This window comes from Sander lucioperca, chromosome 13 (assembly GCF_008315115.2).
Source record: "Sander lucioperca isolate FBNREF2018 chromosome 13, SLUC_FBN_1.2, whole genome shotgun sequence".
In the NCBI taxonomy this organism is placed as follows: domain Eukaryota; kingdom Metazoa; phylum Chordata; class Actinopteri; order Perciformes; family Percidae; genus Sander; species Sander lucioperca.
Window position 1 is genome coordinate 11096627 of NC_050185.1, and position 16042 is coordinate 11112668.

At 39.9% G+C, this 16042-nt stretch overlaps 1 protein-coding gene across 4 annotated transcripts in view; it reads right to left on the reverse strand.

Moving 5' to 3' along the window:
• Positions 1 to 12714, reverse strand: part of LOC116064749 (glutamate receptor 3) — an 80576-nt gene extending 67862 nt beyond the window's left edge. For 2 of the 4 annotated variants that reach the window (XR_004899137.1, XM_036008629.1), the window contains exons 1-2: positions 12358 to 12714; positions 11766 to 11924 (exon numbers count right to left, since the gene is read on the reverse strand). Coding sequence is in view for 3 of the 4 variants with exons in the window: in XM_036008629.1 (XP_035864522.1) it covers positions 11766 to 11924; positions 12358 to 12445 (247 nt within the window). In the remaining variant the exon portion in view is untranslated. The remainder of the gene's footprint in view (positions 1 to 11765; positions 11925 to 12357) is intronic. The other 2 variants (XM_036008628.1, XM_031319977.2) reach the window with 2 other exon arrangements.
• Between the last annotated feature and the right edge of the window lie 3328 nt (positions 12715 to 16042).

The window sequence follows — 16042 nt, forward strand, 5'->3', positions numbered from 1 at the left end:
CAGTCCATCTCACTTCCTCCATCATCTAACAAACACCCTCTTCTTCCTTTCATTGCTGTTGCTTTCTCCTATTCTCCTTCATCCATTTCTCTGCTTCTCTTTAGCTCTCGCCATCTCGTCAAACTTTACAGGTAGCTGCAGCAGCTTCAGTAGCGCCAACACTGTCTTAAGTCTTCCCCAAACCTGACAGCTGCGGAATCATAAAACTTGCTGATGTCTGGATGAACCTGTGGTGTATGTGCACAGCAGAGCCGTGTCTACAAAGTGAATTCTTAAAGCTATTGCTGAGGAGGGAATTGAGGGAAGCTGCTGTCCTCGCCTGAAAAGGAAACACTGCACGCATGAAGAAATTTGAACTTTATGCATATAAGAAAGTGAAAATAAGGAAAAGGATAGAGGAGGACTCTCAATGAGGAGGGGACCTTTCTTGGACTGAGTCACATGTGAGAGCCTTAAGGTTTGAGGGAATTGGATAGTGCACTTGGACAAAGTGAGGACAACGACTTTACTTTTTGTGACGATAACAAATAACCTGTTTATGTGTGTGCTGCTACCCGGTGGGAAGTTATTTTTCTACTGCTGTCTGAGAGCAGTGCCTGCAGCAATACTAGAGGACACGAGAGGGGCAGGACTTCAGTTTGTTTTCCTGAGGGAGGCCGTGTTGGTCTCAGCCACATGGGAATACCTGCCTTGTCCTAGGGTCAGATGTTCAGTAAGAGAAGAAGGCAGAGGACACGGCACAAACATGCAGCTGCTGTCCCAAAATTACCAACTTATTAAGGATGGGGTCAAAGAGAAAGTAGAAACACTGCCATGCAAACACATCCATTCAAAGCCTTACACAGTAAATACCCATACATGTATACTATACTAACTATATTACATACGGCCTCTTACTGCCCTTGTGCTCGAAAAAACATTTGAATTACTTGCACCTTTCAACATCCAACAGCATGCATCATTAGTCTACAGCCATGCTAGCTGGTGCTACTGGTGCTTTGAGCAAAATACTAATGCTAGCATGCTAACATGACACAATCACAATGACAGAGCTAAAATGCTGATGGTAAGCAGATGTAATGTTTCCGATGATCACCATCTTAGTTTAGCATGTTAGCATGCTAACATTGGCTATTTAGCACTAAACAAAGACATAAACCAAAGTTCTGATGGCGCTAGATGAAGAGTCAGGGTATCGCCAAAGTTAACAGTTAATCCTGAGGCAGACATGAATTGTAATGGCAATCGATCCAATAGTTGTTGAGACATTTCACTTAAAGGTGGCGCTAGAGGAAGTCATGGGATCATCAAAGTGATTAGAATTCATTGTTTGGGAACCATTGATGTCTGTCCAAAATGTCATGGCAACCTATCAAGTAGTTGTTGAGATATTTCAGTCTGAACCAAAGGAGTCAATCAACCGACAATCATGATGACTGGATTTCACGGTGTCTAGTGCTGAACAGTTACTTTAAAGACACTGAATGTATCTGAACACCGGAGAGGCTGAAAGCTTGGACAGGATCAAGCTCACAAGCCTACAAGCAAGTAGGTAAGTAAACCCATTTAGCTATAACTCATCCCTTCAGTACGTGAAAGCAGGAGAACCATCTAACACACGGTGGTTGTAGCACAAGTTACAGCCTCTATTTAAAGTTGATTCTTAGCAAAAACCCCTTTGTTCTTTCACAAATATGTGCTCATTCATGTGTAATTACTTCCACCAACTAATCAAAGTATTCTCGTACGCGTAGAATCTGCCATTCAGAATCATTCAGAATACATACGTGCGAGTCACTCGAATGGCGGCAGCCATGTTGCGCCTCCATCTTTAAAATACATTAGCCAAAGAGGGACATACCTCCGCCTTTCGCGCTTTTACACTCAGTGGCACTGTGACGAATGCCAGGGAGGGGGAGAAGATTACTCGCGACTCACTGCCGGCAGATTTGAAAGCCTGTTGAAGATGAAGTATCACACCTATTCTCTAGGACATGTAACGGAGTCGCCAAGGAAGTTAAAAAGATAATTAAAACGACAACGCGACAGGCAAAGCAACAAGACCAAAGTAACATAAACGTAATCATATGTGTCGTGATTCCCCTGGAAGACAACTCACGTCATGTGCAGTTGTAACACAGACTAGCTACAGCTAGAACAGCTGCGTGTAAACGATGGAGATACTAAGAGCTAATTTCGGTTTCATTGACATTGTTTATACTGCTCAGAGAAATATATTAAAAACACAAACCTCCGTTGCTTCTCTCCTACGCTGTAAACATTGCCTTACACTATTAATCTCGTACAATATACAGAATAACGATAGCATTGATACTTTACTTACATTAGCTTGCATATGTTTGGGAACCTGATAGCTGATGTTAGCAATGAAATGGTACCAAAATAATGTAAAACTATTATTACACTGGAAGGAACACTCACGGACGAAGTCGTACTTCTTGGAATAGTACGGCCACCGTAGGAGCTAAAATGCGCTCGGAATGGGAGGGGCTAGAAAGTAATATGCAGTTGGTTGTCATATACAATTTCACCGCTAGATGGGAGAAATTCTTACACAGTGTAGCTTTAACACAAGAAATACCTATTTTTATTTGGGTCTGTGTCAACTTCACCATGGTCAATCTTAGCTGTCTATTGGTTTTCTACTGTAAATTAATCAAAATGTCAGACTGGTTCTTACATCAGGTTTTATATGAGACCATTAACCCCAGATATCACATGTGGGTTAACCTCTGCATGATTTACAACTGTGGAAAGAACTATGAACTGTAAATCAAGGTGATCCATGGTTCCCATCATGAAACACAGATTGTCTCTAACTTAACCCAGTTCACTAGACTACTTATGGCTTAGTCCTGCCAAACCAACAATATTGACATATTTTATTTATTTGTATTTATATATAAAATACTTGCAAGGATAGAAAATGTTGGGTCACAAAAACATAAAAGTAATCACGATCTCTTTCCACTTATGTTTGAAAGGGGATCTTCAAATGATACAGCATTACTAGGTTGGACTGAGGATGCCAACTAATCTTGTAAATGTGCTGACTGACAGACACTCAGCAGATTTAGTGTTTCCTCGTGGAAACAAGCTGAGCGGCTAAGCTGTGCCGTTGGTCTTCTGAATGATGATTTGCAGGGTCAGAACACACAGCCAACATCCCTCCCCTGTTATCCCAGGTAACATGCCTCCTTTGCATTGTGCCAGCAGCTGTTTAGTGTGTCAGCTGGGCAGGGATGTTGTGGGAATATCTCAGGACTCTGTCTGTGTCTGACACCTGAGTGACGACACATTCCAGTGGGTCGCAGGTGTTTCCAAACATTATCACAGCTGTATGTCACTGAGAACCAATTTTCACCCTCAATAATTCCATTTCTGCTTTAACAGAGGCATGGAGGGGCTCAAGCCCTCCCAGGATGCACTGGGCAGCAGGCAAAGAGACATTGAAGAGGTTGGATAAACACACATATAATCACCCACTTCTGATATTGTGGCTTGTGGGTGTTTGGTATGGTATTCATACATAGGAATTATACTATCTTCTCTAGATTCCTTCTGATCTGCATGTCTTTGGACTGTAAAAGGGAAGCTCACAATGCAGGAAACCCTAAATACTTTATAACTATGATAAGTATATTTTAAGTTTTTATCCAAATATTGCCCTAAGGGTAACTTTCTAATGCAATTGTAGTGCACATGTATCAAAAAAAATAAAGTGCACTCTATTTATAGGCAATGTCTCAGCACAAAGACATAAAAAGGGGAAAAGTCTGTAATTCAATTTACCTCAGTACTAATGGCAAGAATAAAGCAGCCAAGGTTTTGAATAAGCATGAGTGGCCGCATGTCAAACAAAAGGCCAAGATTGAAAACATATTTTACGTTGCTTAAGACCTAACTTCTCTGTAAACAGGTCATTAGCGCATCTTCCATCCCTAACGATGGTTGATTTCTGTTTCCAAAGCATAAAATTAGATTTCTCTCCTCGCCGATCCTTTAAATCTTCCAATAACTTCCACATGAATCCATTACAGTGTTTGACCTTTAAGAATGCTGTAATTCTAAAGATTTGTTTCATTACATTTGAACATGTTATGCCTTCAAGCCTTTTTGAGATAGTTAGAATAAGTAAGTTATGATGTGGGACAAACCTGAAAGCAAATATCAGTCATCCTATTTTCATTTTCATGTTTAAAAATGCATCACAAGGGGTCCCGGATAGCTCAGTTGGTAGAGCGGGCACCCATATATAGAGGTTTACTCCTCGACGCAGCTGGCCCGGGTTCGACTCGGATCTGCAGCCCTTTGATGCATGTCATTCCCCCTCTCTCTCCCCTCTCTTCAGCTGTCCTGTCACTAAAGGCCTAAAAATGCCCAAAAAATAATCTTAAAAAAAATGCATCACAATTGTCAAAAATAAAATAGGAACTTCACTGACATACAATATTCACAATTCACTCTGGAGCATAACTCAGTGGAACTAAAATATACAATAAAATTGACCAGATTACATTCATTGTGCTACATGAACATTCAAATATACATTTAAACTGGGCTATGTGTTTACCATGTTTACCATCTGACTTAGTGTGTTAGCAGGCTATCATTTGCTACAGTAATTAGCATTTAACACACAGTACATCTGAAGCTAATATAAATATGATTAGCTTTGCATTCAAATTATATCGGAATCCATCCACTAGTTGTTGAGATATTTCAGTCAAAACCACAAATTTAAACCTGCAGCTGGCACTAGGGGAAACATTAGGGGATCACCAAATTCATTAGGATTCATCCTCTGGGCCACAGGAATGTCCGGACAAAATGTCAAGGCAATTCATCCAATAGTTATTGAGACATACAACATGGCTAATAAAAAAAGATACCAAATGCATTATTATGTTTCTGAAATTGCACATGAGCCTTTAAGTAGTAAATCTTTACAGCATCTAAACTAGTTTGAGTTTAATAAGCCACACTCATTCTACTGAAAGGCTTGTTATGATTTGCTAGTTCAATTTCACCATAAAATCACAGTAAATGTTTGTTTTGTGATGATAATCTGACCTAAGGCAAAGTTTACCGCGTTTAAATGATCTCTGTGTTATGACATTTAAGTGTTCTTATATTTGTATCTGCATTACAGTCTGCATTGTTGTGCAATTCATCCCAGTTGACCAACCACAGAGAAAGCAGAGGGCATATAGGGACTGAAGCCTGAGTAGGTGTTTCTCCTCAGGCAGTGTGGTTGCATGTTGGCTGGAATTCCCTCTTCTCTACAGATTACAGCTTTGTGAAAGCACACATCTTCTTCCAGCGGGTTACCCCGAGCAGATACTCATTATACGCAAAAAGCGGGGCAACACTCGTTGGATTAGCCCTAATCTGTGGAATACAACTGGATTCAACCCACATGCTAAAATAACATGACAGAAGGAAATCTACAGCAGCGATACACAGACATGGGCTTTGACTATTGGAGTCCTGTATGGAAGAATACACTTTAATATTCACTGCACCGCAGTAAAAGCGCTGCTAACACTCCACCTACACATGCTTTGCATATACTGTAAAAACATCATCCAAGGAGCACTATTACAAAAGACAGAGGAATAAAACACACTCAAATTAAAAAGGTTGGAATGCTGTAATGCTGCAGAAGACACTGAATAAAAAAGAAAAAAACACAAAAAAAGGAAAAATACAAGAAAAGAAGTTACGTGGAAAGTGTTATGACTCTGTATGCAAAGCAGTTTCAATTAACTCATCCAAATTCTTCATTCTATCCAATTAAGTTAATTCATTTTATTTATTAAAATTAATTATAAAACACAACTTCTAACCTTGTTGTAATTCATTAATTGAAATAATCTGTTCTGGTGCTCAGTCTTGTAAAATAACATAACACAAATGTCTCACTATGAACAGAAAATCATGAATAATAAACTAATGAGGTATGAATTGTTTCTTGTTTCAAGTCAATTTTAAACACCAAAAACACTGAAGCATTAGAAGGGATTTTTCTTTTTAACATTCAACAGCTGAGGCTCATACAACTTTTCCACATCTATGAAAGCAGCCCCTCTAAATAATTCACTGCCCCGACGGCATCTTTGGTTTTCTTTCGCGTTATTCTGTGTAGTTCACAGCTTGTTGTCCTTGGATCATCTCAGATAACAATTAGTTAATAACAGCAGAGCTCTCAAAGGCAGCCTCCATGAAGGATGTTGTGTAAGACTGCAACAAACTGCTACAGCATCACTGTAGCTTGTCAGTAGTGATCACCGTCGCTCGGTTACAGCGCTGACATGTACGCACATTCTGATTCACAGGATGAAAGACTAACTGCACATCTCTAGTACAGTAGCTTTCCCCCCAAATCTATTCAGTACTATTCAACCATTGTTCAGCATTATGACCAGCCAGAGTTGAGCGACTGTGTAAGAAAAACAAGAAATAATATCCTTTCTTGCAAATAGCTGTAATCCTGTTTGGCCAAATACATGTAGCATTTCGAACTTGACTGCCAGTGATGTCTTCAGTCAACTAATACTTAAAAGCCTCTGTTGTAGTTATGGCCATTTCTTTAGCATCTGTACTCCCTTTTTCAAATAAAGCTGATGTATGTATGCTACATGATGACCCATGAATGTTGTGTTGCCCCACAGCAAGACACCCTAAAAGCTCTTGTTAAACTAAGGGTCAAAGCATGTATTCATGTCAGTGAAAGTATCGGATAACAGGCATTGCCTGCAAGTGAAATGACGCTTTAGGTAGGTACAAATATTCTTAAGACATTCTAAAAGCTTTTATGTTTTTATTATGCTCCCCAATGAGAACGCCATGACAAATCTGAGGATGAGTACTTGTCAACTTGGGGCAGGTCATCCAAACTGACAGGACTCTGGCTGCAGTAGCAGTAGCTCAGATATTTTTAACAGTGCATCGTGATAAAAGGACATGCTTTTGGATAAGTGTCTATTTCTGTTTAAATAAAACACAAACATACAAGATGTCTGGTTGTCCAAATATCTAAGCAGAGCTGTTGAATATGTTGAATATGTTTTTCATGCTGAGCAAGTTTTAATAATGGAATTTAGGTGAACACTGTTTTTTTCCTCTGATTATCAGTGACCTCAGGGACTCTGATGCTACTATGTAAATAAGTAACCGTTTCAATAACAATTTATTGTGTGTCACATTTATTACACCAGCCAAAGAGTGTGTATTAAGATAGACACTATCATGCAGAATGCTCTCCCTCAGGCCAAACAATTTGACAACCTTGTCTCTGGTGCTCATGCATCATTCATGACTTGTCGGTTGAAATGAGTTCTCAAAGTTATGATAGATCCAAGGTTGTTATGTATTGTTTGGTTACGTTCCAGCATGTTTTACTACAGTAATGGCTGCAAAAATTGTGTAAAGCATTGCCAAACATTTACCTTTAGATTTTACAATATTTCCTAAAGCTCTAAAGCTCTAATTATCCAACTGGTGAAGACATCCTCTGATGAGCTTTTTTTTCTTCTTCTGAAATGATGGCTGTGTGTGAGCGTTCGTAGATACTTAAAGGAATATTTTGATATTTTGTGAAATATACATTTTGCATTTAGAGATAGTTAGAGAAGAAGATCGATACCACTCTTGTGTTTATACAGTAAATCTGAAGCTACCGCCAGCCAGGGCTGTAGTCAAGTCCACCTTTGTCGAGTCCAAGACAAGTCCAAGACCAGAACTAGTCGAGACCGAGTCAAGACCGAGTCCAAAGAGGTTAAGTCCAAGTCAAGGCTGAGTCCAAATGAGAGACAGTCAATACCATGACAGAGACTGCTTATAATTTATGTGATGTGAGAGACAGTATATCTTCTATTTTAAGATGATAATTTAGCTTTATTATTTGTAATAATCAAAAAAAGTCGTTTTTGCATTCCGGTTTCTGTACAAATTGAACAAATAAGATAGAACATGTTACTTAATGAATTTTAGAGGTGCTGGTAGGCCGATTATGTTACCTTTGGACAGAACCAAGCTAGCTAGCAAGAAAGTGAATATGTGTATTTTACAAAATGATATTGTACACTACACCATCAGAGCATATAATCCAGAATCCACAGCCAATTATGAACAATATGACTTTCACACCAGACAAAGGTGATCCTTTCCCTTTCTTTTTTTTACTAAAAACACATCTTATCTTCAAGTTGTTAAAATTACACATAAAAAATTTGAATGTGCCGATGCGTGCTGCTGCTACTCTTTCCCCTGCCTGCACTGTTTCTATGCAAATAACAAGGCAAAGAATAATAGGATAGTTTTAGCTCATACCATCAGTGTCGTAGGAATACTCTTTCACATGCTACATTTGCATTTAAGCACTGGAAAAACTAAAATATCCTTATTTGGACACATCTTACGAGTGTATTCACCACAGTCTTAATAATGCAGAAGAAGAAGAAGAAGAAGAAGAAGAAGAAGAAGAATAGGAGGAGGAGGAGGCGATCTGGCTACATAAACTGGTCTCTGCTGCATTAGTAGGACTGTCCATTGCCTACACAGTGAAGTGCTCTAACATTAGCCTCTGTCTGAGCTGCATCACATTGGTTGAGTCACAGCAGAGGGAGGATAGGTGGCTATAATAAACGCTCTAATAAGAAAAACACTGTCTCGTTGACATTTGATCAAATTAAAAGTTCATCTCTGGATAATTCTGGTCTGAGCAGATTCATGCTGCTGCCACTTTAGACAAGAGAAGTAAAAGAGGAATAATGCAGCGAAGTTTCAGAAATTTAAATACATTTACAAGCATTTTACACTCATGTAAATTAATGTGACACGTAATTATACATTGAGTAAATGCTTTGGAAACTAAAATAAAAACTCTAATCCCACATGCACTCAGCTTCACTCCTTCCTCATTGTACATCCAGGCCAGCAGCTCTGTCTCTGCTGTCTCTTCCTGCCCTGACCTCAGTCTTAATGGATATAACCTTCCCATTTCTGCATTTATGCACACAATCTGTCCTGGCTTGGGGCAATGTGTCACATCAATACATCCTGCAGCTTCACTCCAGCCAGCCACAAATTGGTGAGATAATAAACACATCAGCACAGTGAAGTTCTCTTTGTCGAAATCAATTTAATCAAGTTGCAATGACTGGAAATAGTGTGCTGTGGTGTATCATTGCCTGTTTACAGGTTGGTTTGTTTGTTTGTTTGTTTGTTTGTTTTAACGTTCATAGTTGCTATGCAAGCATCAAACTGAAGATTCAGTGTATCTGGCCAGGGGAAGTTGGAGAACAGCCGTATATATGTAGAGAAGGACGGAGATAGAGAAAAAGAAAGCTTGGTGAGAATTGATTTTTCCATACTGGAGAACAAACTGGAGCCACACACACACACACACACACACACACACACAAATACTGCTGGAGTATAGTAGCCTTCCACCTATTGATCCACACTGCCAATAACATAGTCATTTGCCATCAGGGATTTGTAACAATCATTATATACTGACCCGGCTGGAGGACAGCAGTGTTGTCCTGCTTTATTCCATACAGGATACATACAACAAAAGCTACAAATTAGTTCTGAGCAAAAAGTAATTCCCCTCATTTATACAATATACAAAAGTGGAAGTTTTGTGGGCAATGAATCCCAACAATCACTAGCAATAAGCAGATTTAAATTCTCAGTCATTTGCTTATCTTATCAAAACTGACAATGTGAGCTGTGGGAAAGCAATGACTAACCTGTCATTCTTGCCAGAATAGAAATGTGTCAAATCATAATCATCACATTCATTTGCTACATCAACACCTGCCAGGCAAGCAGGGGCATTATGCAATCCTGACTACTAAAATAGGAATAATGGAGTTTGGTGCATTTTCAAGCAACGTCTTAGTCATAAACTGGCCTGGCTCGTCTGCATAATGAGTTGCTCTGCTTTGTCTATTTCAACTGGGAAGCATCTAGCTTAGCCTGCATTAGCTTATCTCACCAAAATGAATCCTCCTGATTTTCTTGTTTTTATTCTTTTACTTTAGGAAGCTTCTTTTAAAAACAGTGGATCGAGGTTCAACAAGAATTCGGATCTGAATTAATAGGTGCACAATCCCAAAATATACTGTGATGCTTTGTAATTCAACAGGCCAATATTTCCCCTGTTTAACTCTACGCATCTTTTAAATTCCATTCACCAACATGTTGGAAGATGAAATGACAATAAGTCCAAGCATTATCCTGTAGAATAAACGCACAGGACCGAAGACAAGCCACGGGTTAAAGATCACTGTAGGGAAAACAGCTCATCGACACTGTCACAAGAAATGTTTCTGCTGGATGAGTAATTTTACATAATGGCTTGCTTTTGGCCTCCTTGAAATGAAAAACAGGCTAAAGTTGTAGAGATTGTGCTTTACACCTGATCTTGACAAGCCAAGCATGTAATATTCATCTTTTCATCAGTGACAACTGCTGAAGTGCCCTTGAGCTAAGCACTGACCCCACAGCCGCCCTCAGTGTAATCACTCAGCAGCCGACAGTGCAAGGCTGTGGTTGAGCTGCGCCAAGTGTGTCTGAGTGTGTAAACCTGCATCTCACTGCAACTTCTCCCCAAAGCTGCTGCCTCCTCCCTGTTACACTCACCATTGACTACATCACCTTAACCGCATTTTGCATTTTTTTTTATCACAGCCAAGCCCTAGATGTACGAGGTACAATTGTGTTAAATTTTCTTTTCTTTTTTAGCCTTTTTCTGACTTCATTATATGGCAGCTAACAGAGTTTGGTGAGCCGCAGCTGATCCTTAAGCGTGAAGTGTGAAGTGCAGTTGGTGGGAAGAAGGATAACAAATTAATTTTCCAGGCAGAGCTTGGTGCCCTACATGGCAGAGGAGTGACTGGTAGACCAATTATGAAGCCATCTCACACTCCACAGCCCTTCCTATGAAATCCATCACGTTTGTAGAGATGACTACACGGATTACAGCATGTGAGATGTGATACAGTAGGCTATTTATACATCAAAGGTGTAGTCAGAAGAATTTACGCCACTGTTCTGCCAGTATAACCTAATGTGATATTTTATATGGACCCAAACACATGGACAAATGGGCAACTGCCTAAAGATGGCTACTAAGCTGCAATATATTTGACTAGTGCCAACAAATGACAAGATCAAATGCAACAATTTGCACAAAACAACCAACTTAACTAGTAGCCACCCGTCTATACACTCTGTAACTGGCAACCATCTGATGTCACAGCCAGATACTACAACAACCAGAATAGCAATGTTTGTTTTCTCCGCTTTCAAGTACAGTCATCTTAGTGCTGCTCCTCAGCGGCTCTGGAATTACTGAATTAATCAGTTTACAGAATCACAGTGTTTGGCCAATTACAGACCATCATGCTTCATCATCCAGCTGGTGAGTTTTGGATGGCATGACTGAGGAGTTTCTGAATTATGCTAGACACTTGGCAGGTGTGTTGTTTAAAAGCGTAACATCGATCATTTTTCCTATTGGCATACTATGTGTGTGTGTGTGTGTGTGTGTGTGTGTGTGTGTGTGTGTGTGTGTGTGTGTGTGTGTGTGTGTGTTAGACTCATTACTTATACAAACTACTTACAAAAAAAAACAGTGAAAAGCATGAGGTTTTCCTGTTGTTAAAAAATAATGTTCTGTGTTTGTGCAGGGAACACTCTTTTTAACTAGTACAATCTGTTCTACTCACAGGCGTGGGTGACAGAGAAGCTGTTGGAGGACTCCAGGTTGTCAACATTGTAATTGAGGTGGAAGGGTTTCTCCGTCGCATTCTGGTTGGTGTTATACAGCTGGACAGCAAACCTGAAGGCGCTGTGCTCCTGCACTGTAGAGCGCATGAACAGTCCACCTACAGGAAAGAAAATGTCACATAACACAGCGCTCTAATTAATTCCCATACATGAAGAATGCACTTTTTACTCCCGTCGTCAGGGTATTACTTATTTACAGAGTGAGGGCAGTGCCGTAGTCTACAATTACGCATTATTGGACATATTATTGATCCTTTAATTTAAAGAAAGGACGCCAAGAAATGGATGTGTCACCACTCACAAAATAATGCACTGCAGATACTGAAACGTTTTCACAATTTGGATCAACTCTATTTTTACCAAACCGCCTATAAACACGCGCAGGATCCCACAACCTTCTGGCTGTATAGAAGTGAACTTGGTAGCTAATATGCGAATAATCAGTGCGACTTGCAGAGACGTGTCCTATTTAAATGATGTGACCAAAGACATATAGTACAGTGCGTAGTCAGAGTATCCCATTGAACTTACCAATGTTGATTTGGTTTGGAAACCCTGCCAGCGAGTCCCCCCAAAAATACAATAAAACAAGGACTGTCGCTATTGTGCGATGCCACATTTTTCTCCGAGAAGTGAAATCAACTCCTGGTCTGGATGTGACAGAGGGAAAGCGAGGAGAACCATGTACACGGGCTTGTACGCAAAGAAATCCACAAGATGCGGCGGGTCTCGCTCACTCACTGTGTGCGCCCACGTTGAATGTGTGCCAGCGCAACTGCAGCGCCAGCCCTCTGCTGCTGGAAACCTAAAGCCAGTGTTTTATCTCAAAGATGGTGGTGGCGGATGAGAGAGAAATCGGATCTCTGTGGATAATGACCACTGAAATGGGCCAGAGAGAGAGAGAGAGAGAGAGAGAGAGAGAGAGAGAGAGAGAGAGAGAGAGAGAGAGAGAGAGAGAGAGAAGAGGGTGGGTGGGTGGGTGGGGGGACGTTTATCAAAGTTGATCTGACATTGAATTATAATAGCAGCTCCCGTCTTTCTCCTCACGTCACTGCAGAGTTGGTGTGAGGCGGTGTAGCCTCTGCTGGGTTTGGTGTGTGTGTGGTGCAAAGGCAGAGTAGCACACACCAGCATCTTAGTATACAGACCAATACTGCTGACTTGTAAGTGTGTGTAAGCAATGTGTGTACAGGCCATGTAGGTCTGTCTGTCTGTCTGTCTGTCTGTCTGTCTATCTATCTATCTATCTATCTATCTATCTATCTATCTATCTATCTATCTATCTATCTATCCTTTTTCTCAAATACAGTACATCTTGTCTCCCTCCCTGTTGTGATCAGATGTGTTAGCCACACTCATGCAGCAGCATTAGTCCTGTACACTAGCAGCATAATCTTAGGCTGTCCCCTGCAGGTGTTTGAGTGCAGAGACTGTACATGTGGGAGCTAATGCACTGATTTATCACTGTTTAATCACTGGTTGCCAAGTGGCCTCATTAATGCTATATATTTGAATCCTAATTGACTTAAACATACTTTTGTTGCACTCATCCGAGAATCATCATGCTGCAGTTGTGTGTTTCTCAGTGGTAAAACTCTAAATGAAAAACCAACAACAGCGGCACTCAGTATTTTTTCTCAGACATTTCATCACTAACAATGTGCAATTGAATGCACATTACTGACACATGGAAAAGAGGCCAGTTTCTGAGATAAAGATTAGTGCAGAGCATATGATTTTCACTAGTTTCATCTTTACACATGTTCAGGCACCGTGTCTGAGATGCCTGAAGTTATCATCATTATTAATTATGATGCAATTAGTTGTTTGTCTTTAAAAATGGCTGAATCTCAGACAGAGAGTCCACAAGGGAGGGATCAGTGCAGACAGATGTTTGAGCGTGTGTTTGTGGTTTAACATGGTCCATCCAATTATTACACCATCAACATGACAAGGACGTTGTGCTCCCAATGGGAATCAGACACACATGAGAGGAATGGGAATCACGGACAACATCAGTACACCCGCACCACAACACTCAGTGATCTCTATCACCTAACGAGTTGATGGCCTTAAAACTTTATGATGTCAGTGGATCTAAAACTCCAGTAATGGAGAATACTATTATATTTGTGTGTGTGTGTGTGTGTGTGTGTGTGTGTGTGTGTGTGTGTGTGTGTGTGTGTCTTGGTGTTAACTTATTGTTATCCCTTTGGTTTTTCCTCTTGCTTTTCATTTAGGACACTGCCGCTAATGTCTGCAGCCTATACAAAATGCAGCATCTACAGTTTTACCAAATCACACCGCCAGAGTAAGTTTACAGCTGATTTTCCGTCTTCAACATTTCATGGTGCTTTTTATTATACTGTAATATGTCATTTAAATCACTTTCTGTACTTGAAGCTGCAGCGCTGTACAGGAATGTGATTTAAATAGTTATTGAACTCCATTTCTTCAGGACAACCACTCTTCTGCCTGAAGTTCATTCTCTTTAATCAATTATCTATTTCAAGACAATGAAGTTAAATCGCTTTTTTCACTTCAGCATTGCTTACTCACTGTGGGCAACTCTTACATTCCATTAGAGTACCTGAACAAATACAATATCAATTATGTTCACAAAGTGTGATTTGTTTGAACAGGGGTGTGTGTGTGTATATTATATATATATATATATATATATATATATATATATATATATATATATATAGGCCTACACAATATATATGTGCTGGAGTGGTAGAAATCATTACTGCTTTCTATTTAAACTGCTGCAAAACCAGCACAGCAGAACAGCTACAGAGTCTATGCTTATTGATCTAGATGTGATTTAATACTTGGCATACAACACTAATATTTCATAGGACACAGTAGCAAGTAGAACAACTGCACTATAAGTGTAATTTCATGAACAAAAACAATGTCTAGATGGTATGAGCTTTTCGCAGGCATACACTGTTAGTATGTCGTTTGTTGATGTGAGTTCCCTGCCACTTGAAGAATGATCCAATTAGGTTCACTTTAACATAAACTCTGATTTTTTTAAATGAAATTCTTGCTAAACACAAGAAGTGTCGTATAACTACAGTTAACTAAGTTCTCTATGTTGATGGCTGCCTTCGGAATCGCATACCAACATATTATTTATACCAAGTATGATGTAAAATTCAGTATGTAGTGCGTTCCAACAGCATAGTGTATGGATTTTGTGTACACAAGAAATGCCCAAATGTATACTAGCAAGTAGGAAGAAAGGAATGAACAATATTCATTCAATGGTCGCTCGGATCGGTAACGTCGTAATCGATGCAGTCGCATGATGCAGCGAAGGCGTTTTGCTTGTAGTAAGCATATAGTAGGCAGTATGCAGTACATACAGATTGAGTATGTAGTATGCAGTACGTTAGTATGCAATTTGGAACACAGTCATTGAACCAGATAAGGGACTGTATGAAAGTTACAGGTGTGATGGACCTTGTTGTTCACAGTCCCCAACATGTGTGATACAAGCACATTTCTCAGCAGGGAAAGTGACATGAAGAGAGAAACCTTGCTGCAGTAAATGTATTACTAAACACGTTAAGAATAAAGATGTATGCCATGTTAATTTTACCTTCTTCTCTGCCTCTTAATGAGTTGGTTTGATGGTACAATTTATGCGTAACTTTGTAGCCTCTGATTCTCTGGGATCAAGAGGACAGTAACTTTCAGGATAACACAGTTTCCCTCAGTGAGAAGTTCCTGAGCAAATATCTGACAGCATTTCAATAAGTGTTAGAAGTCTTTAAGAGAGCATTCAGGTAACCATCACACTGACACTCAGCACACCTTGGGCATGCTTCCCACTTTCCACCGTGGCAAATGAAATCTGCTCAGGGAGTCTCTCACTCTCTGTCTGATACACAACCTCTTTAGCAAGATTCAATTGAGTGTAAATGTCAGCAGGTCTTACCAGAACTTCCTATGGAGTTTAAGTAAGAATGGCAGTTATGAGGTGTCGACCATATGGTGGGTGCAAGAAATAGCATGGTGTTGTTCTGGCGTTGGTCCAAGATGCTAACATGAGCAATGTGATGAAAAATCCCAAACCCCTGCACTGCTTTAAGGTTTTAAACAGAATAATGTGTCTAGTGTGATACAGCAAAAACAACCACATATCACAAAACAAACATTTTCAATCACTTGTCAATACAATCTATCAAAGTCTATGAACTTA